Here is a 19,133-nt window from a genome sequence, read left to right on the forward strand (position 1 = left end):
CCGAGTCCGCGAGAGACAGCGGGACCGGGGGGGGGGCGTGGCCCGTCCCATCCTCTCCACCACGTGACAGCGGCGTCACGCGCCGCGGGCGGTGCCCAGCGCGGCCTCAGGCGCGGCGCCCCGCCCCCGCGCGCCCCTCCCCCGCGGCGGCGCGCGGCCCCGCCCCTGCGCGCGGCGCGGCTCCGGAAATGGTCGTGCTGCGCTGCGCTGCGGCTGCGTCGGGCCGCGCGCGCTGAAGGAGACTGAAGGTAACGGGCGGGGGCGGGGCGGGCGCGCGCCGCGGGGGGGCGGAGGGGAGGGGGGTACCGGTACCGGGCCGCGCGCCGCCGCCCCGGGCTGCGCGCCGTCGGGCCCCGCCGCGCCGCCGCCACCACCACCACCACCACCACGTGGGCGCCGCCCCGCCGCCGCCGGCTGCCCCCTCCCCCCGCCCCTGCCCTGCCCCGTTCAGCTCCCGTTCGCAGCTCGGCCCGGCCCGGCCCCGCGGTCCCGCGCGGCGCCTGCTGCGCCCCCACGTGCCGGCCGGTGCGCCCCGCCGCCTCGCACGTGCTCCCACCGCCGCGTCCGCCTAGGCCCGCCGCCGCACGTGGTGCGTGCCCTGCCGCCCCCGCCGCGCCCGCCCGTGCCGCTGCCGGCGGGGCCGCGGGCCATGGCTGCGGCCGGCAGTGACACGTGTCCTTGGCAGAGGCCGCCGCCGCCGCGGGGGGGAGCGGGGCCGCCGGATGCCGCACCGGGGCCCGCGCCGCGCCCCGCCGGCCCCCCCGCCGCGGCCTTTCCCCCTTCTTCTGTGTCGCCAAGATGGTGCCGGCGCCTCCTTGGGCCTGCCCACAGCCCCGATGTGGGGCCGCCGCCTCGGCCTGGGGGCGAGGTCGGGCTCAGGCCTGTCTGCTCCCGGGCCAGCGCTGCGGCCTGGCCCGGCCCCGCCGCCGAGGACACCCGCTCCCTCCCCCGGGCGCCCTGCGGCTGAGCCCCTCCGTTGTGGAACCCGGTCTCCATGTCCTGGTCGTCACTTGCACTGGGCCTGTCTGCCTCTGGTCCCCAGGGCCCGGCCTCGGGCAGGGAACTGCCGCCCCAACTGCTGGCCCAGCGCAGGCCAAGGCCTGGCCTGTACCTGCGCGGGGGAGGCAGCGGCTGCGGCGGCTCCTCCCGTTGTCACCCTCCCATCCGTTTGGTAGTTCCTCTTCCCGGGTCGGGACCTGTCTCACCCCAGGCCGGCCGGGGCATTGACGGGCACGGGGGGGGCTCTCTGCGGCGGGCCCGGGCTGATCTCTCTCCCCTCCCTTCTCTCTCCCAGTCAGTCGGATGAACGGTCTCTGCAGGCCCGCTCAGCCGGCCCAGGTTTTTCCCGCGGGGGGGTGAGTATGCTGCTCGCTCCCGGTTGTGCCGGCAGTGTGGGCTGGGGAGGCCGGGGATGTCCTCGGGTTTCCCCATTCTCTGTGTGACACCCCTAATCCGCTTTCTGGGGTGAGTGGTGCCCAAGGCTGTGCTAAGGCGTCCCAGGTACTGGATAGCTTCCCTGGTGAATAGGGGGCTGGAAGGAGCCCTGGTGGGGTGCAGCCCAGCTTCTGCCACCTCCTCAAACTCCAATAGGACCCATGTCTGCTGGGTTGTGACTGGGGGAGCCCCCATGACGGGGTGTCACCCTGCCATGCCGGGGTGCAGCCCCGGGGGTCAGGGCAACCCGTGGCCCGTCAGTGCTGGCATGGCCTGGTGTGGGCTGGACGTGCCTGGTGGTGCCCGCGGCGGGCCGGGGGCCGGCGGTGCTGACGCGGCTGGGCTCGGATTACAGGAGGCTGCTGCCTTGCGTGTGCTGGCTGGCCGCGGGCTCACCGGGTGCCATAGGGTGCGGGGGACCCCAGCATGGAGCAGGGTGGGGGGCACCGCCTCTTTTTTCTGCCCGACGGCCTTTGCACTGGGGCGGGGAGAGCAGCACCGGCTGCCAAGTCCCTCCTGGGACAGCTGGAGGGTGCCGGCGGTGGGGGTTGTCCGCGGGCTGCCCCGGGCAGGGCAGCAGGCAGGAGCGTCGGCAGCATGGAGGGACACAGGACCTGCTCCCTGCCCTCCCTCCCCTGTAGGCGTTTGCGGTGTGCGCCGGGACCCGGCACCACTGGCAGGAACAGGTTTGACTGGCCAGGGGAAGCGCTTAGTAGGTCAGCTGGGGTGGAGCTGGCACAGCTGACGCTGGGGTGCCGCCGGCCCACCCAGCCCCCCGGAGCTGGCGGTGGCCTGGGTGCTGTTGGCAGGTCATGGGCATTGGTGTCTGCTTGTGCAGGGTGTCCAGCCAGCCTCTGCAGAGTCACCTCAGGGAATCAGTCCTGACAGTAGGCATGGGTTCAGGGCACAATGGGGGGCTCTGCTCTGCAGGGTGTGGGGACCTGCCCTGTCTGGGTGGCCTGGCAGTGCCCATCTGTGCCGCAGCAGGGCAGGAAGGGGTGGCTGGGGGTCTGTGCCTTGATGGGATGCTGTCCGTGGGGTACGGCTGGTGCTTGGCTTTACACTGGTGGTTCTGGAGATGCCCTTTTTTCAGGGCTGACATAGACAGTAGACACAAACCTCGGGTGCTCCCATCTCCTCTGGCTTATGCCCATTGTCCCTCTCCCCTCAGATAGCGAGGGGATCCTTATGCACAACCCCATGAAATGAACAAAGCTCCACAGCCCACAGGAGGAGCCCCGACAGCCCCGCACCCTGCCCCTTCTCCCGGATTGCCGCAGGTAACTGGGTCTTTCGGGGTGGGGGGGACCCAGCTTTGCCCTCACCAGTGTGAGTGGGGGTGGCGGTGCCATCTCCTTCCCTCCCTGCCTCCCTCCAGCCGACATTCCCACCCGGTCAGACGGCACCTGTGGTTTTTAACCCGGCACCGGCCTCACAAATGAATACGCCTTCTCAGCCACGCCAGGTAAGGGCTTTGCCCTGGGTTGGATGGGGAAATCCAGCAGCTTTCAGTCTCCTGGCCAAGTAGCCCCCACTGTGTGGTGCCTGTGGGTGCCAGGAGCTCCGTGGTTCCCCTGGGACTGGCATGCGCCTGCGAGGGTGAGCGCGCCCGCGATCCTATCCGGATGGACCACAGCCGCTGCCCGGGAACCTCCTGGCCCTGGGGTGGGGGGGCAAACACTTCTGTCCGGGGTTGCCCACCGAGTGACTGCTCTTCTCTCCTTCCTCCCCTGCCCCAAACCTCCCTCTCCTCCTCTCTCAGTTTCCAGCAGGGCCTCGGGCTATTCACCAGCAGGTACTAACCCGCATCCCCCAGCCTGCATGCTGAGCACCCTGCCCTGACACTGCACAGAAACACCCACCCTGGGCACGAAGGGGCTGGGTAGCACATGGGGACCTGAGAGCTGAGGGACAGGCTGGTCTTCGGAAAGTGGGGGACACCTACTTGACTTTGGGGAGGTTTCCATGCAGTGTCTCCCCAGTTTTCTCCTTGCATGAAGCCTGCAGCATGTGGCTGTGCCTGTGCTAATCCTGGCCCAGGGTGCTGCTTCTGCCTGTGCCTTTCCTCATCCTCTTCTTTCTCCCTACTTTGGGGGTGTCTCCCAGGGCCCTGCAATGCTGTGCAAAGCTCTGGACCTCCATCAGCCCTCTTGTGTAGAGGAGCTGCTGGGGACAGATCTGGTGACATCCTTGGCTGTGCCAGCTGGGAGCCCCCCAAACTCTTCCCTGCCCCTTGTGAGGTCCCTATAGGGGACCCTGGTGGATTTGGGATGGGGGCACTGGGCAAAGGGTTTTCCAGCCTCCTGCCCCCTCTTCTGCCAGCCACCCTGTGTCCAAACCCCTTCCCAGCGTGGGTAACTCCTCTCTGTCTCTTTCCCCTTTTCCCTCTGTGCGCGCTTGCTAACAGGGAGGATTCAGGTCTCTTCAGGTAACGCTTTCTCCTTGCCCCAGGGTGTGTGTGAGGACCCTTCCTTGCCCACTTGCTGCCGGGCTTGAGCTGCTTCTCCCGGGGATGCTCCTGTCCGGCAAAGAAGCTGGGTCGGGATGAACAGTACAAGCCACTGGGGAATAGCTGGCTCCATGCTCCCTGGCTGTCCAGCTCTGGCTTGGCACTGTGGGACTACAGGTCCCAGCATTCAGTGCGAGCGCCGGGAGCTGGTGCGAGGCACGCTGGGACCCACCGCTGCCAGGCTGCGTGCGGCTGTGTCCGGCTCCGGGTGCTGGAGCTGCCGGCCCCGGTGGGCTGGGAGGGCGCTGCGCAGGGCATGAGCTGGGTCGCATGGACCCAGGCGGTTCCGCAGGTGTGTGGGGACAGGATGGTGCCGGGGGACTGTGGGGCATCTTGGGGGGGGTGTGTGTGGGAATGGGGGAGCTGCATCGCGGTGGGAAGTGTCCCCCTGCGCATGGGGGTGCTGGGTAGAGGTGCTGTGCTCCACCTGATGCCGTGCCCCATCTCTCCCCAAGCATTTCTACCAGAACAGGGCGCAGCCTCCCGCTAGCGCGTCCCGTGTGCAGAGTAACACAACGGCCCGGCCCGGTCCCCCTGCCCATGTGTATCCGGCTGCTTCCCAGGTGATGATGATACCCTCCCAGATATCCTACACACCTTCCCAAGGAGCCTATTACATTCCTGGACAGGTGAGGGCCGTACCCTGGGCTATGCAGGAGGGGGCTAGGGTGGGCAGGGTTGGAGCTGTGGTCTGGTTTGGGAGGGTGCAGTGGGTTCCCCCTGGCTGCCTTGAGCACCCATTGATTTGAGTGGGGTGTTGCCCAGCTCTGTAGAGAGGCAAGAACTGGTGCTGGTCCCTCTCCCTGCCAGCCCTTTGAGGCTTCTGGGCCCACTTTGCGTGCATGCTGCTCCCTGCCCTGGCACCCAGCTGGTTCACAGGCAGGTTTTGGGGCACGTCAGTGTTTTGGGGGATATGTTTGTGTTCTGCAGGAAGGGTAACTGACCTTTCTTTACCCCCATTGCAGGGTCGCTCTACATACGTCGTCCCAACCCAACAGTACCCGGTCCAGCCTGGTGCCCCTAGTTTTTACCCTGGAGCCAGCCCCACAGAGTTCGGGACTTACGGTACAGATAGGGGTGTTGTTGTGCTCCCTGATGCTCTTCCAGCCCCTACACTCCATCCTTTTTTGTGTTCCCCTGCCTCTGGCCTCCCTGCAGCTGCCTGCACTCAGGAGCTGATTGTGGGTCCCTTTGCCAGCTTGCAGGGGCTGTCTCAGTGACTCCATTACAGGCTGTTTTGTGGGGCAGGGGTGTTGCCAATGTCTCAGCAGCACTGAGGGCTGCACATCATGTCCCACTGGTCCAGCCACTCCCGTTCTTTTCCAAATCAGGGCTATTTAATGTTTAACCCTCCTGGCGGAGGGCTGGGGCAGACTTTATCCCCTGTTCCCCCTTGCTCACCATCAAGGTGAGCAGTTTAGGGTTGGTGGCACCCCTCAGCAGCCTGCTCCCTAAGGAGCTGAGCTTGGAGTGCCGGGGCCACTCCATGCCTGCTCTCTCCCTGCTCTGGGGAGCAGTGGTGTGAGCAGCTTCCCGCTTCTTCCCCCCACTTGCATATGGCCACCTGGGCTGTGACTATATTTAGGCTTGGTCCTGGGAGGCCCGGCAGACACAGAAATGTGAGCCGAGGCCTCCGACCTAGCAGCAAAGCATAAACCAGGCAGAGATGGGCTTCTCTTGAGCCAGGTACGTGCTGTCCTTCCTCCTTCCTTCCCTTCTGTGCTGGGGCCCACCCAGCCCCTTGGAGGAAGGAGATGGCGCCCAGCAGTGACCAGCTCCTGTATGCTGAGCTGCTTCTTTGTGCCCAGTGCTGGGGCATCCCTTTCGCTGTCTGCGTGGGTTCCTGGGATGGGTTTGTCCTCTGCCTCTACTTTGGGCCTCTGGCTGTTCCTAGGGAAGCTGGCAGCAGTGTGCCCCTTGCCCACAAGACTGTATGAGTGGCCTGGCATGGTGTGCCCCTCGATGGGCGAGATGGGCTGGCCTTTCTGGTGCTGAGGGCTGGGCAGCTCATGGTCTCCCTCTGTGGCACATCCCAGATTGCAAGGCTCGTCCGGTGGCCCTGGGTCCCTGCAGGGAGAGCAGAGGGGTCAGTGGCTTGGGGACAGGGCAGTCACCAGAGCACCATGGGCAAGTTCAAGGCTTGGTGCAGCTGTGAAGGTGCTGGAGCCGGAGGGGACTGGGGCCCGTACCCAGCTGTGCCTGTCCCAGATCCTCATGGCACCACTCTGGGGTGATGCTTTCGGATGCCCTGGGAGGAGCAAAGCACCTCTCGGGGCTGTGCCAGCCCTGGATGGAGTCCAGCTCTGCCTCTGGCCCCCAGCACGGCTCCCTCCTCTGGGCTGGGCTTGCCGGGGGCTCAGGCTGTGCAGGGATCTGGAGCCTCTCAGCCTGGGTGTGAATGGAGGGTGCGGACCGGGCTGCCTGGTGCCGCCCTGGGGCTGGTGCCGGCCCTGGGAAGATAAGGGTGCCGGCAGGAAGGCGGCTGCCTGTGGAGCCGTGACACCCGTACCTGGCATGGCTGAACGTCCCTCTGAGGCCACCGATGGCGTGGAGCTGGTGGGCACGGCGGGTGCCCGCGGGGCCTGGCTGGGTGTGGGGATGGCGCGGGGACGCTCTGCTTCACGGGGAAGGAATTCGGTCAGGCCTGTCAGGCGGGTTGAGACAATCCAGGCCGGATGCGATGGGGGTTCGGTGCAGAGCAGCACAGGCTCCCCGGGCTCCTGACAGACCCCTGTGTTTGGGGGATCAGGGGGTCCCCTGGACGGACGTGCAGGATCTGGGTTGGCCAGTCTGACGCTCTCTCCTCTCCTCCAGCGGGTGCTTATTACCCGGCGCAGGGGGTGCAGCAGTTCCCAGCAGGGGTCCCTGCTGCACAGGTCATTGTGAGCCAGCAGCCACCGATCCCCACAAAACGAGAGCGCAAAACGGTAAGGAGCCATCTCCCTCCAGGCATGGGGGGGGGGGGGGGGGCTGGCGTGTGGGAGGGGATGGTGCCAGCCCTGGGTGCCTGCAGTGTGCAGGATGGGATGTGGTGCAACACGCTAGGGAAGGGGGGCCATGTGGGGCTGTGCAGCCTGAGCTGAGGGGCTCGGTGATGGGCTGGGGGGCACAGTGGGTGCCAGCGACCTTGGCTGTCCTGGCCGGCAGCGTTGTGCTGAGTCATGGCTCGTGAGGGGTGGGGGTGCCGTGGCTGCCAACTGCTGTCTGCTCCGGGAGATGCCGGCACTTGGAGGCCTCGTGTGGGACCTATTTATAGCAGGGAGACGGCTGCGGCATGGCCCTGCACCGGGGCAAGGGGTGCTGCTGCGGGGGGGAGGTGCTTGCATTTCCTCAGCAGAGGGGCCTCAGTGCCCGTCGGGCTCTGTGCTTGCTGTCGTGGGAGCAGGTCATGAGGGGGATGGGAAGAACAAGGCATCTGGCTGCATTGTGCCCCCCTCAGAGTCCTGAACCCACTTGTCCTCCCCACTTCCTCCTCTGAGCAGGGTGCTCCGTGGCTCCTGCTGCACCCATGGCAGGCATGTGGCCAGCGAGCCTGCAGGCATATGTGCTGTGCTGGGGTGGCATGGAGCTTGCCATGACTTCCCAGTGCCAAGGCCGGTCCCTTGTGCTATCCCTCAGGCAGAGAGGGGTCTCCACAGCTCCTGTGCCAGCATGGTGATTCCTTGGGATCCCCTGACCCCTGGGGATGGGCACTGACCTGGGGACACGGTGCTGGCTCTGGCTGCCTGGCATGATAGCTTGCAAGGCATCAGGACAGGCTGGTACCCAAGCTGCATGTGGCCACGGCAGGCACAGCAGTGCATGAGCCTCACTTGCCTCTCCCTTCAGAGAAGGGGGTGTTCTGCTGCTGTCTGGCCCAGGAAAAGGGGGTGGCCCATGTGCTGTGTCCCCCACCCTGCTAACAGCTTTCCTCTCTCTGCCCTGACCCATGCAAAGATCCGGATACGAGACCCCAACCAAGGCGGCAAAGACATCACTGAAGAAATCATGTCCGGAGCAAGGACCTCATCCACTCCCACCCCTCCGCAGGTAAAGGGGCCTCCCTGTGTGGGATGGTGGGATGTTCACAGGGCCCTGCTGAACTCCCTCTTTCTGCCCCCCAGGCTGGAAGCGGTTTGGAGCCCCAGGCCAACGGAGAGACCCCCCATGTAGCAGTTATTGTCCGGCCAGGTAAGCGCCTTCACAGGGTGCTTCCAGGATCCCTGATATTGATGCTGCAGGGTGCAAGATGCCAGCCCTGCCATTCCGCAGCTCACCTGGCGCTTGTGGGTTCAAACGCATTCCCTACATGCCTAAGGACTGGTGTCCCCATGTTTGGTCCAGGAGAATTTATGGGGGCTGACTGTTCATCCCAGCCTTTGTATGGGCACTGGAGGATGCCTGTTGCCCATCACCTGTTTACAGTGGGGGTTGGCACATATGTCCCTACCTCTCCTGCAGACAGAGGGCTCGGGGTGGTGTGCTGGGTGAGGGGGCTTTGGGGAGCCCCTCGGTAATGCCATCCACTTTGCAGATGACCGTCCAAAGCCTGCGCTGGTGGTGAGCAAGCCCATCTCCCTGGAGCCCAGCAAGTCGGCGTCCCCGTCACCTCCCCCTCCTCTCATCCCCGAGGTGGAGCCTGTGGTGCTCTCGGCCATGACGCTGGTGCCAATGGAGCCCCCCATGGACGCGGACACTAAAGTGGAGCTGGGCGAGGCGCCGCCCGACCCGCACAAGACGTTTAGCGCCATCACTACAGTGCCAGGGGCTGTGGAGCTGCCCCTAGTGCCCGCGCCCGACATGGACACAGTGGCTGTAGAGGAGGAGGAGGAGGAGGTTGCCATTCCCCTCCCAGAACCCACCCCACAGGCGCCTGTGCCCACTGAGGCACCACTGGCACCTGTTGTCCCCCCAATGCCAGCGGTCCCCCTGGTGCCGGCCACGCCGTCGCCACCACCCATCATACTGCAGGCCCCTGAAGCGCCCGCCAAACCTGCCTCCCCCAGCCCCCCGCCGCCCCGGGAAGAGCCCTGCCCCGAGCCCGCTGCTGAGGCCAATGGGGTCTTGGAGGAGGTGCCCGAGCCGGTCCCTGAGGCATCTGTGTGCCAGCCAGCGCCAGTGCCTGTGCCGGGGCCTGCGCCCACCCTGGACTCCCCCATTGCCCAGCCTGAAGAGCTGCCTGTACTCAATGGGATGGAGGGCACTGGCAAAGCAGAGCCAAGCGAGGAGCAGCCTGAGTCGGATGTCAGCCCCATCTCAGAGCCTGAGGAGCCGGCCCAACCTGGCACCCCTGCCTCACCCCCGGCAGAGGAGGAGGAGGAGGAGAGTGAAGGCCCTGGTGAGGCTCAGGAGCGGAGCTCGAGCCCGGCCCCTGCCCCTTCGCAGACCTTGGAGGCGACCACGCAAGGTTTGGATTCTGGGCTGGGGTGTTGGGTGATGTATGGGGGTCACCCAGATGCGGTGCTAGGCATGGGAAAGGAGGATGGGGTTAGGTGACCCAGGATGTGCGAGTGTGGGGTGCTGGGGGGTGGCTGCAAGATGCCCATGGATGGCAAAATGGGGGAGTGCATCCACATGCAGGAGTATGTGGTATGTACAGAGGGGGGGGGGTGCTGTGTCCTGGGGAATGGGGTGCCATGGGGGAAGTTTGTTTATGTGATACCTTCTGTGCTGGTGGAGGGCAGGTGTATTGGGGTAGTATCTGAGAGCTGTGCCTAACTGCTCAGGGACACAGCGAGGTGCAGGCAGGATGCAGAGCTGTAGCTGTGTGGGGCGCTTTGTGTAGGGGTATCCAAGTACATAGGTGCGATTGAGGAGAGTGACGTGCCCTGGGGGTGTGCTGGGGCAAAGATACATATTAATTTTTTTAAGCACTCTGCATATGAGTATGGGGATTACATAGAAGTGCCAGTGGGAGGATGGGGGAGATGGGTGCACAGGATGTGTTCATATGGAGCACACTCTGCAGGGATATAGGGGGGCTATAGGAGGATGGTCTGGGAGCAGATGTACTTCTGGGGAGCGCCTCTGTATAGGGTGCTGTATAGGGGTGCCGGGGAGGGGAGTGTATATGGGGGCAGAGGTCTGTATGGGGATGTCCCCCTAAGGGCTGCCCTGCAGAGGGATGTGGGTGTTGCAGGGATGCCCTGAAGAGAATGGGGAGCACTGTGCTATGGAAGAGATGCGAATGGGGTGAGGAGGCACATGGTAAATTGGGGTGCAGCAGTCAGATGGGGAGAGGTGTGAGGTGTGTCTATATGGGGTGTTTTCTGGGCAGCAGGGTGCCTCGGTGGGCTATGTGTAGGATCCACAGGGCTGCAGATGCCCAGGTGGGTACATGGCGTGTTTGGGTGATGGGGGCTGTGATGGGGGCAGGACCACATCCTCATGGCTCCCAGCAGGCCCATCCTGAAGCTGACCTGGTGTTACTGGGTCGTTGCTGGTGACCCTGAACTGGTGTCAGGGTACCCTGGGGACTGGGAGGGTCCCTGTCCTTCATCTCCTTGCCTCTCCTCCCAGTCGCCGTGTCGGTGCCAAAGAAGAAGCGGCGGATGAAGGAGCTGAACAAGAAGGAGGCAGTAGGTGATTTGCTGGATGCCTTTAAAGAGGTGAGTGTGCCAGGGGTGTCTGGGAGTTACCGTGTGTCCCGTCTCCTCCTGTGATGAACTCTGCTTTGTGCCATCGTGTCTGGGCCACTGATGCATCATGATGGTAATGAGGATCTGAGGGGGGACTTGGACCCCTGGGTGTGTGGTGAAGGGGGCAGGACCAGGCTCACGCCGGGTGACCGCTGTTCCTCCTGATGCAGTCTCAGATCAGTGACAGTGCCTCAGAGACAGAGAACAAACCCCCCGCGTCCACTCCTGCCCGTGAAGCGGAGGACATGGCCCCTGCCCGTCCACAGGAAGACTCTGAGGAGACGTGGGAGGAGAAGGAGGACAAGCTGGCCCCAGAGAAGGGCAAGGCTGCTGATCAGAAGTACCGCTACAAGGAAGGTGAGCAGTGCCTTGGCCCAGGGCCTCTGGTGGGAGCCTCTGCCACTGCACTCAGTGGTGGGGATGGTGGAAGTTACGTGGTCCAGCTGTCCTAAGCCTCACGCTCCCCTCCCATCTTGTCCCTGAGCCTGGCATGGGGTGGGAAACAGAGGCCGCAGTGTGAGGGTCCTGGGAGAAGACAGGGAGCTGGTGGCATCAGCCTCCAGCAAGTAAGCAGTGTCGTGCTCATGGCATACCAGGCTGGGGCAGCCTTGTAGTTGTTTACATCCCATCTTGCTGGCCCTTGGGAGGGCTTGGACTTAGCTCAGCGTGGAAGATATGGGACAGGCCACATCAAGGCCTCTTTCTCCCCACTGCAGAGCAATGGAAGCCACTGAACCCTGAGGAGAAGAAGCGCTATGACCGGGAGTTCCTGCTGGGGTTCCAGTTCATCTTCGCCAGCATGCAGAAACCTGAGGGGCTGCCCCAGATCACAGACGTGGTGCTGGACAAGGTTGGTGCGGCCCTGGAAATAGGGGAAGCGTGGGTGGTGGCCAGGTGGGGGTCTGGATCCTGTTGTGTCTTGTCAAGGCAGGGCAGGGACTTGCCTGCTGTGCTTGGGGTCCTGTTGCAGCATCTGCAACAAGCCTTGAGCTTGGGGGTTGGTTTGTGGGGGCACCTCTGGGGCCTTCTTTCCAGTTCTTTGTCCCGGCGCTGAGGCTGGGGGATGGATCCATCCCGCTCCTCTGCCCCCCGGGCATCCTCAGCCCTGTGTACCTTTGCAGGCCAACAAGACCCCACTGCGGGCGCTTGACCCCATCCGCCTCAGTGGTATGAACTGCAGCCCTGACTTCACCCCCTCCTTCGCCAACCTTGGCCGGCCCGTCATGGGCAATCGGGGCCTGGTGAGTATTTCTTCTTTTCACTCTTGCTGTGCCCCTCCACCTCTCTGTGATGATCAAGCCTTTGAGCCGCTGTGTCTGGGCCACTGATGTTCATGATGGAGCTGAGGATCTGAGCTGGCAGATGGGGACACCCTGGGAACTGTCTTGGCTGTCCCAGAGGAAAGAGCTGAGTTTGTTTTCCCTGTGCCAGCCCTCAGGGTTGGGTCCTCGCCGCTCCCAGCAAAGCCAGAGGAAGGAGCCCCGCAAAATCATTGCCACTGTGGCCCTCAATGAGGATGTTAAGCTGAACAAGGCTGAGAGGGCCTGGAAACCCAGCAGCAAGCGTGCTTCAGAGGAGGAGGATCCTGAGAACATCAAGACACAGGTGGGAGCTGGGGCGGGTGGTGGGAATGCAGAGGGGGGAATGTGCCTGGCTCTCGCTGACCCTGCCGTCCATGCAGGAACTGCTCCGCCGCGTCCGCAGCATCCTCAACAAGCTGACACCCCAGATGTTCCAGCAGTTGATGAAGCAGGTGATGGAGTTGTCCATCGATACGGAGGAGCGGCTCAAGGGTGTTATCGACCTCGTCTTCGAGAAGGCCATCTCGGAGCCAAACTTCTCTGTTGCCTATGCTAACATGTGCCGTTGCCTTATGGGGGTGAGCAGGAGCTGGGGAGTCTGAGCTGGCAGGGGTTTGTGTGGGTGCCTTGGCTGAGCTCAGCAGGCTGCGGGCCCTTCTGTGTGAGGTGGGATGGAGGACCGCATCCAGAATTGTGTCAGGTGTAAGGTATAGGGTGTAGCATGGCTGTTTCCTGGTTTGAACAGTGCCTGTGCCTTTTAGCTGGCCAGCTTTCGTGGGAGACACGACTCATGCTCCTCACCTGGCTTGTAACTCTCCCTACAGCTCAAAGTGCCCACAACAGACAAGCCCACGGTAACTGTGAATTTCCGCAAGCTGCTGCTCAACCGCTGCCAGAAAGAGTTTGAGAAGGACAAGGACGATGATGAGATCTTTGAGAAGCGGCAAAAGGAGATGGACGATGCCAGTGCTGTGAGTTGTGGTGGGAGCCTATGGCTGAGGGCTGGTAAGGGTGTTCTCAGGGCAGCTCTGGGCTCTGAGCAGCCCTGCTGTACCTTCCCTGCAGCCCGAAGAGAAGGCGCGCATGAAGGATGAGCTGGAGGAGGCGCGGGACAAGGCCCGCCGGCGATCCCTGGGCAACATCAAGTTCATCGGGGAGCTCTTCAAACTAAAGATGTTGACGGAGGCCATCATGCATGACTGCGTGGTGAAGCTGCTTAAAAACCATGACGAGGAGTCTCTTGAGTGCCTTTGTCGCCTGCTTACCACCATTGGCAAGGACTTGGATTTTGAGAAGGCCAAGGTACTGCTTGTCCTGCACTGTCTTATGTGCTCTGCTCTTGCTTTTGGGAAGGATGTGACCATGACTCTATCCCTCTATAGCCCAGAATGGACCAGTACTTCAATCAGATGGAGAAGATCATCAAAGAAAAGAAGACATCATCCCGAATCCGTTTCATGCTGCAGGATGTGATTGACCTCAGACGGGTAAGGCATGTGGCCTGCTATTGCTTGGGAACTGTCCTCTGTCCCCTGCTTGTTCCCATGGAGCTGTTGGCCAGTGTCCTCTTGAGTGCCAGTAGTCCATGCATCACTGGGAGGGGAGAGGTGGATATGTAAGCTGTGTCCAGCCCCAAAGACACTATGCTAGCCCCCCAGGTCTTGGTTAGCATGGTAGTGTTAGTGGGCGTAAAGTAACTGCAGCTGTTTAATACAGAGGGCTCCAGAAAATGAGCCCTTTTGTGCCAAAAGCTGCCACAGAATGTGGGGAGCTGTGATAGCCGAGGCAGGAGAGCAGCCTGAGGCTTTGAGGGTGGGATGGCTAGGATGGGGGAATGTCTCCGACTCCATCCTCCAGCCAGCTCAGTGCCCTCTTCCTTCCTTCCCTGCCCTCTGCAGAATAGCTGGGTGCCGCGGCGAGGAGACCAGGGCCCTAAAACCATTGACCAGATCCACAAGGAGGCAGAGATGGAGGAGCATCGGGAACACATCAAAGTGCAGCAGCTCATGTCGAAGGACAAGAGGAGAGGTCCCCCTGGGCCATCCTCCAGCAGTGAGTGCCTGGGTTTGGAGGCAGCTGGGGCTGCCAGGGCTGGATTGCACCCACTGGGCACCGCTCGAGCTGTGCCTTATGTCTGTCCCCCTTGTACCCAGGTGGGCGCGGGAGCTTGGTTGCAGATGATGGCTGGAATACTGTGCCCATCAGCAAGGGCAACCGGCCCATTGACACAAGCCGGTTAACAAAGATTACCAAGGTGAGGCTGGGAGTGTGGTGTGGCAGCTCAGCGGCTGCCTGGCTTGGATCCTGCCTTGGTGTGGGTTTCAAAGCTGACTCTTGTCTCTCCACCTGCAGCCTGGATCTATCGACTCCAACAATCAGCTCTTTGCGCCGGGCGGGCGGCTGAGCTGGGGCAAAGGCAGCAGTGGAGGGTCTGGTGCAAAGCCTGCAGATTCAGGTATACGGCGTGAGGGCTGGCTGGGAACTCTGGCACTGTGTGGGAGGGGGGATCCCGTACCGGGGAGGTGCCGAACTCTGAGACTCCCCTGTTTTCACACCCAGCATCTGATTCAGGACGACCAGCCACAAGCACCTTGAACCGCTTCTCAGCACTCCAGCAGTCAACCCCTGCAGAGAGCCTGGAGTCCCGCCGTGTGGTGCAGAGGTGAGGGGCCAGTCCTGCCATGGCTGTGCTGGTCTGCAGCCTGGGGCGGCACCCCTGGAATTGGGCAGTGGTGGGTCAGTACATGGCATCTGGGCTGGAATAATCCCCTGTGGCAAGATGGGGCCTTCAGGGGGCTCAGAGTCAGTGGTGAGTCCCTGTGGCAAAGAAGGCTGACTCCACCCTGGACTTCCTCCTGTTTGGCACTTGGGGACCACACCTGGGTGCTTGGTCTGGTCTGGGGGTCCTGGGACCAAACAGGCTGGAGGGAGTCCCTGTAGGCTGGACTACAAGGTGTCCCCAGGGAGAGTTGGGGTTGAGTTTATTCGGGAGGTATGGCAAGCAAAGGGGGAAGACCACAGTCTGCTGCAGGTGGAAGGTGTGGTCAGAATGGGGTCAGGCTCTCCTCAGCTGTGCCAAGGGACAAAGGGCATAAATAAAACAGGGAGAAGCGTTCTCCCCTGCAGGTGGTCAGGTGCTAGAAAAGGCCCTGGAAAGGTCTGGGATTGGAGTGGGATAGCCTTGCCTTGCAGAGCTCTGCAGTCTGGCGTCAAGGAGGGTGGTGATGGGCTCTTCACGCTGTGTCTGTCTTCCACCCAGGAGCAGCTCCAGCCGCGACAGGTCAGAGAAGGCTGGGGACAGAGGGGAACGGGAGTCACGTTCAGAGAAGGGCAGCGACCACCTGGAGCGTCCTGACCGGGGGGAGCGGGCAGACAGGAACAGGTCTGCCCTCACCAAGCGGAGCTTCAGCAAAGAGACAGAGGACAGGAGCCGAGAACGGGAGAAGCAGGGTGGCTCCGAGGCCGTGCGCAAGGCTGCTAGCATGTCGGAGGAACGGGACAGGAGCCGAGAGACCAGTGAGCAGGAGGGCAGTGGTGTCTTGGGGATCTGGCTGTTCCCAGGGGCTCTGCTGGGCCTAGCCGGTGCCTCATCCTTGCTCTCACCTTGCAGATAAGCAAGAGCCAGGAGCTCCTGCAGCATCTCCCAAGCCTGCGCTGTCAGAAGAAGAGCTGGAGAAGAAATCCAAGGCAATCATAGAGGAATACCTGCACATCAATGACATGAAGGTGAGAGGAGGGGGTGTTCAGGCACAGCACCAGGTGGCCTCTGTAACATGCCATTCACTTCTGTGGGCAGTAGACCTGCTGGTTAGAATGAGGAAGAGGGGAGCTGGGGCTGGCTGTGGGGCATCACTGACCCCTTTTTCCCCACAGGAGGCCCTGCAGTGTGTACAGGAGCTGGGCAGCCCCTCCTCGCTCTACATCTTCGTGCAGAACGGTATCGAGTCCACGCTGGAGAGGAGCACCATCTCCCGCGAGCACATGGGGGTCCTGCTGTGCCAGCTGGTGAAGGCGGGCACGCTCTCCAAGGAGCAGTACTACAAAGGGTGAGGGGCTGGGGCAGCCTGGACACAAGCTGGTATTTGCTGGGTTTTGAATGTGGTTGGCTCTGCTCTGAGAAGGGCTCATGACTGGGACCTCCTGAGGTCCCTCCCAGCTGGGGGCAGGAGGGCTGCTGGATTCCAACGGCCTCCCTCTGCACTGCAGGCTCCGGGAGATCCTGGAGATCGCAGAAGACATGGAGATTGACATCCCGCATATCTGGCTGTACCTGGCTGAGCTCATAACCCCCATCTTACAAGAAGAAGGCATCCCCATGGAGGAGCTGTTCAGGTGAGGGCTCTGCCCTTTCACAGAGCTGCCGTGGGGTCCCAGGAAGGTTCCTGGAGGGAGGTAGCTCAACCAGGTCTCTTGTGCCCTGCAGGGAGATAACAAAGCCCCTGGTGCCCATTGGGAAGGCTACCACGCTGCTGGTAGAGGTGCTGGGCTTGTTGTGCAAGGGCATGGTAAGTACATGGGGCTCATGTAGCTGCCTTGGGGACTGGCAGTGTGCTTAGGGGGCAGGTTGGCAGGCAGGGACTCTGAACTACTCTGCCACCGGGGAGATGACAGGGGGAACCCCTTGCCACATCTGGGTCATGGGGGTGGCATGGCCAAGCTGCAGTATCCCCCTCCCTGGAGATGGAGGGCATGGGGTGCTGATGCTGACTTGTTCTGTAGGGCCAGAAAACCGCAGGCAAGCTGTGGCGGGATGGGGGCCTGAGCTGGAAGGAATTCCTGCCTGAGGACCAGGATGTCAACAAATTTATCACAGAGCAGGTAGGAGCTCAGTGGTGGTGAGGGATAGAGACAGGCCCTGTGGGGACCCTGGAGGGTCCTGCTGCTGGGAACGTGGTGTTCTTCATCCTGACTAATGGCTCATCGCTGCTGCTCCCCCAGAAATTGGAGTACACAATGGGGGATAGCTCGGACACACCGAGCTGCAAAGAGCTGACCTCGGAGGAGCTGTGCAAGCAAATGGACAAACTGCTGAAGGAGAACCTGAACAACCAAAGAATATATGACTGGATCGAGGTGAGGTGCAGCGCAGGCACGTCCAGGGGCTCCCTCCCAGCTTCTTCTCACCTCACAGCCCCTCTGCACTCCCTCTTCTAGGCCAACCTGAGTGAGCAGCAGGTCTCATCCAACACATTTATCAGGGCCCTGATGACATCCGTGTGCCACTCAGCCATTGTCTGTGAGTATGAGGGTGAGGTGGGGGGGTCCCCTTGCCCTCACCACCCCCCTCTCATGCCCCATCTCCCTCAGTTGAGAACCCCTACCGCGTGGATGCCCTAGTGATCCGCAACCAAGCCAAGTTGCTGCAGAAGTACCTGCGGGATGAGCAGAAGGAGCTCCAGGCACTCTACGCTCTGCAAGCCTTGGTGGTGAAGTTGGACCAGCCTCCCAGTGAGTGTTGTGGGGCAGGCAGGCTGAGGAGGGGGGTGGCAGGCATGTTACCACCCCAGCAGTGTGGCTGGTGGCTGGGCAGTGGCAAGGGTCCCTCTTTTGTCTCCCCCTAGATCTGCTGCGGATGTTCTTTGATGCCCTCTATGATGAGGATGTCATCAAGGAGGAGGCTTTCTACAAGTGGGAGTCCAGCAAGGATCCGGCTGAGCAGCAGGGCAAAGGGGTGGCTCTCAAATCGGTGACAGCCTTTTTCACCTGGCTCCGGGAAGCCGAGGATGAGTCGGACAACAACTGAGCAGCCAGGAGGAGGAGGAGTAAGAGGGCAGAGAGAGTGGGGCACTACTGGGAGCAACTCCATCCCCTCCCACCCGTGGCCCCCCTGGACTTGCTGATGCGAGGGCCGAGGGACCTGCTCTGCCTCCTGCAGCCCCCCTCTCTCTTTTCAGTTCTCCTCCTCTCCCTCTTCCCCACATGCCTGTTCTGTTTGCAAGGCCTGTACTAGTTTGTCACGATGATAATAAATGGATGCTGGTGGAGGCGGCTATTGCGGTGGGTCCCCTCGGGGTCCCTCCCCTCCCCTCTCTCAGCACAGGCACACCGGGTCTTTGGAAGCAGGCCAGAACACCCCTGGACTCATGTCATGGGGAGGGGGGGCAGGATGGGGACATAACTTTCCCCTCCTCCCCTCCCTTGTCCTTCTTCCTCCCAACTTCTTGCTGAAATATAGAGAGATTATATATATATAAACTTATTAAATTTGGTTTGGGGACAGGAGCGTGATTTCTCCCCCTCCCCTGTCCTCTCTCTATTCCTCCATTACTGCCTGGACCCCCCCACTATGGTTTTTTATTTTAAATATAAATCATTCCCCCCCAGCTCCCGCTCTGACACCTGGGGAGGGTGCCGGGGAGGAGGGGGGGTGACCCCTTCTCTCTGGGCCAGGCTGAGTCCCCTCCTCCCTCCCAAAGCCCCCATCCTCCCAAACGTTTAAGGCCACAATTGGGCAAGCGACAGGGCGGCCCCCATCCGCGTCCCCTGTATTTATAGAGCGCCGGATGTGATGAGCCGCATGTGTAATTATTAAAACAAGGATTCAATTACTGGTCACGTGAATTTGTAAATAATTTTTTTTTTGCCTTTTTTTTTTTTTCTTTATGGAGTATTTAATTGAAGATTTAAAGGCATCTTTTCACCTTAAAACTGGAAATAAAAGAACATTGCTAAATAATGCCCCGTGTGCCGCTCTTGCCGCCCCATGTCCCTTGAGCCTGGGCTGGTGTGGGGTGCCAGCCTGGAGCCCAGGCAGGGGCCAGCTTCCTTTGGCACCCCAAGGCAGATGGTAGGTATATTCCCCCCTCCCCCCCCCCTCAGGGCTGGGAGGGTGGCAGGGGGATGTGCCTGGAACAGGGCCCCCCCTTGCCAGCTCTGCCTGGCACAGGGTGTTCCATGGTGGAGCAGGCACCCCTGCCAGCACCCTGCCTGCAGCACAGAGATACATGTTCCCAGGCATCCCATTTCCCGTGGGCACCAAAGTGGCAGGACCTGTGTGCTCTCCCTGGGCTCTGCTGAGAGATGGCTGCCGTGATCCCCTCATACAACTTTCATCTTGGGGGGCTTTTTCTCTCGGCACCCTCCAGTCTTAGCTTGCAGATGGGGTGGAGATGGGCAAGTCTTGGGAGCCCCTAGTGGAGTGTCCTTCCTGGGACTGGAGACTAGTCTTTGCTGCGTTGGGCTGCCTCTTGCTGAGTCACACTGGCCATGGCCCAAGGGAACAGAATAATTAACTGGAGGCTGTTCCCCAGATTAGAGGCTGATCTGTCTGAG

General features: G+C 61.9%; 1 protein-coding gene and 2 non-coding genes across 10 annotated transcripts; all 3 read left to right on the forward strand.

The window, feature by feature from the left end:
* The first annotated feature begins 131 nt into the window (after positions 1 to 131).
* On the forward strand, positions 132 to 18,409 carry EIF4G1 (eukaryotic translation initiation factor 4 gamma 1). Of its 8 annotated transcripts, none has more exons than XM_061452359.1 (35): positions 132 to 248; positions 1,295 to 1,355; positions 2,606 to 2,714; positions 2,813 to 2,899; positions 3,197 to 3,229; positions 3,842 to 3,862; positions 4,399 to 4,572; positions 4,909 to 5,008; positions 6,758 to 6,870; positions 7,880 to 7,972; positions 8,047 to 8,113; positions 8,457 to 9,329; positions 10,442 to 10,530; positions 10,731 to 10,917; positions 11,277 to 11,410; positions 11,664 to 11,801; positions 11,992 to 12,165; positions 12,242 to 12,439; positions 12,686 to 12,832; positions 12,927 to 13,163; positions 13,244 to 13,348; positions 13,760 to 13,913; positions 14,015 to 14,115; positions 14,214 to 14,316; positions 14,421 to 14,523; positions 15,121 to 15,377; positions 15,472 to 15,587; positions 15,735 to 15,907; positions 16,068 to 16,193; positions 16,285 to 16,366; positions 16,581 to 16,679; positions 16,800 to 16,934; positions 17,016 to 17,097; positions 17,169 to 17,309; positions 17,423 to 18,409. In XM_061452359.1, the coding sequence occupies exons 3-35, from the start codon at positions 2,640 to 2,642 to the stop codon at positions 17,602 to 17,604; spliced, it is 4,899 nt and encodes a 1,632-aa protein (XP_061308343.1). In that variant the 5' UTR covers positions 132 to 248; positions 1,295 to 1,355; positions 2,606 to 2,639; the 3' UTR covers positions 17,605 to 18,409. The 8 variants fall into 8 exon arrangements, with proteins under 8 accessions (XP_061308343.1, XP_061308344.1, XP_061308345.1 ...); XM_061452360.1 differs by having other exon boundaries at positions 14,433 to 14,523; XM_061452361.1 differs by having other exon boundaries at positions 11,682 to 11,801.
* Positions 10,576 to 10,652, forward strand: LOC133269112 (small nucleolar RNA SNORD66). The gene has a single exon (XR_009743319.1). It is a non-coding gene; the product is annotated as a small nucleolar RNA SNORD66 (small nucleolar RNA).
* Positions 11,843 to 11,918, forward strand: LOC133269113 (small nucleolar RNA SNORD66). Its single transcript, XR_009743320.1, has one exon. It is a non-coding gene; the product is annotated as a small nucleolar RNA SNORD66 (small nucleolar RNA).
* Positions 18,410 to 19,133: the final 724 nt, after the last annotated feature.

This window comes from Pezoporus flaviventris, unplaced genomic scaffold, assembly GCF_033815535.1.
Source record: "Pezoporus flaviventris isolate CSIRO_AGI_PZ_B2104156 unplaced genomic scaffold, CSIRO_AGI_Pfla_v1 ptg000013l, whole genome shotgun sequence".
Classification (NCBI taxonomy): domain Eukaryota; kingdom Metazoa; phylum Chordata; class Aves; order Psittaciformes; family Psittacidae; genus Pezoporus; species Pezoporus flaviventris.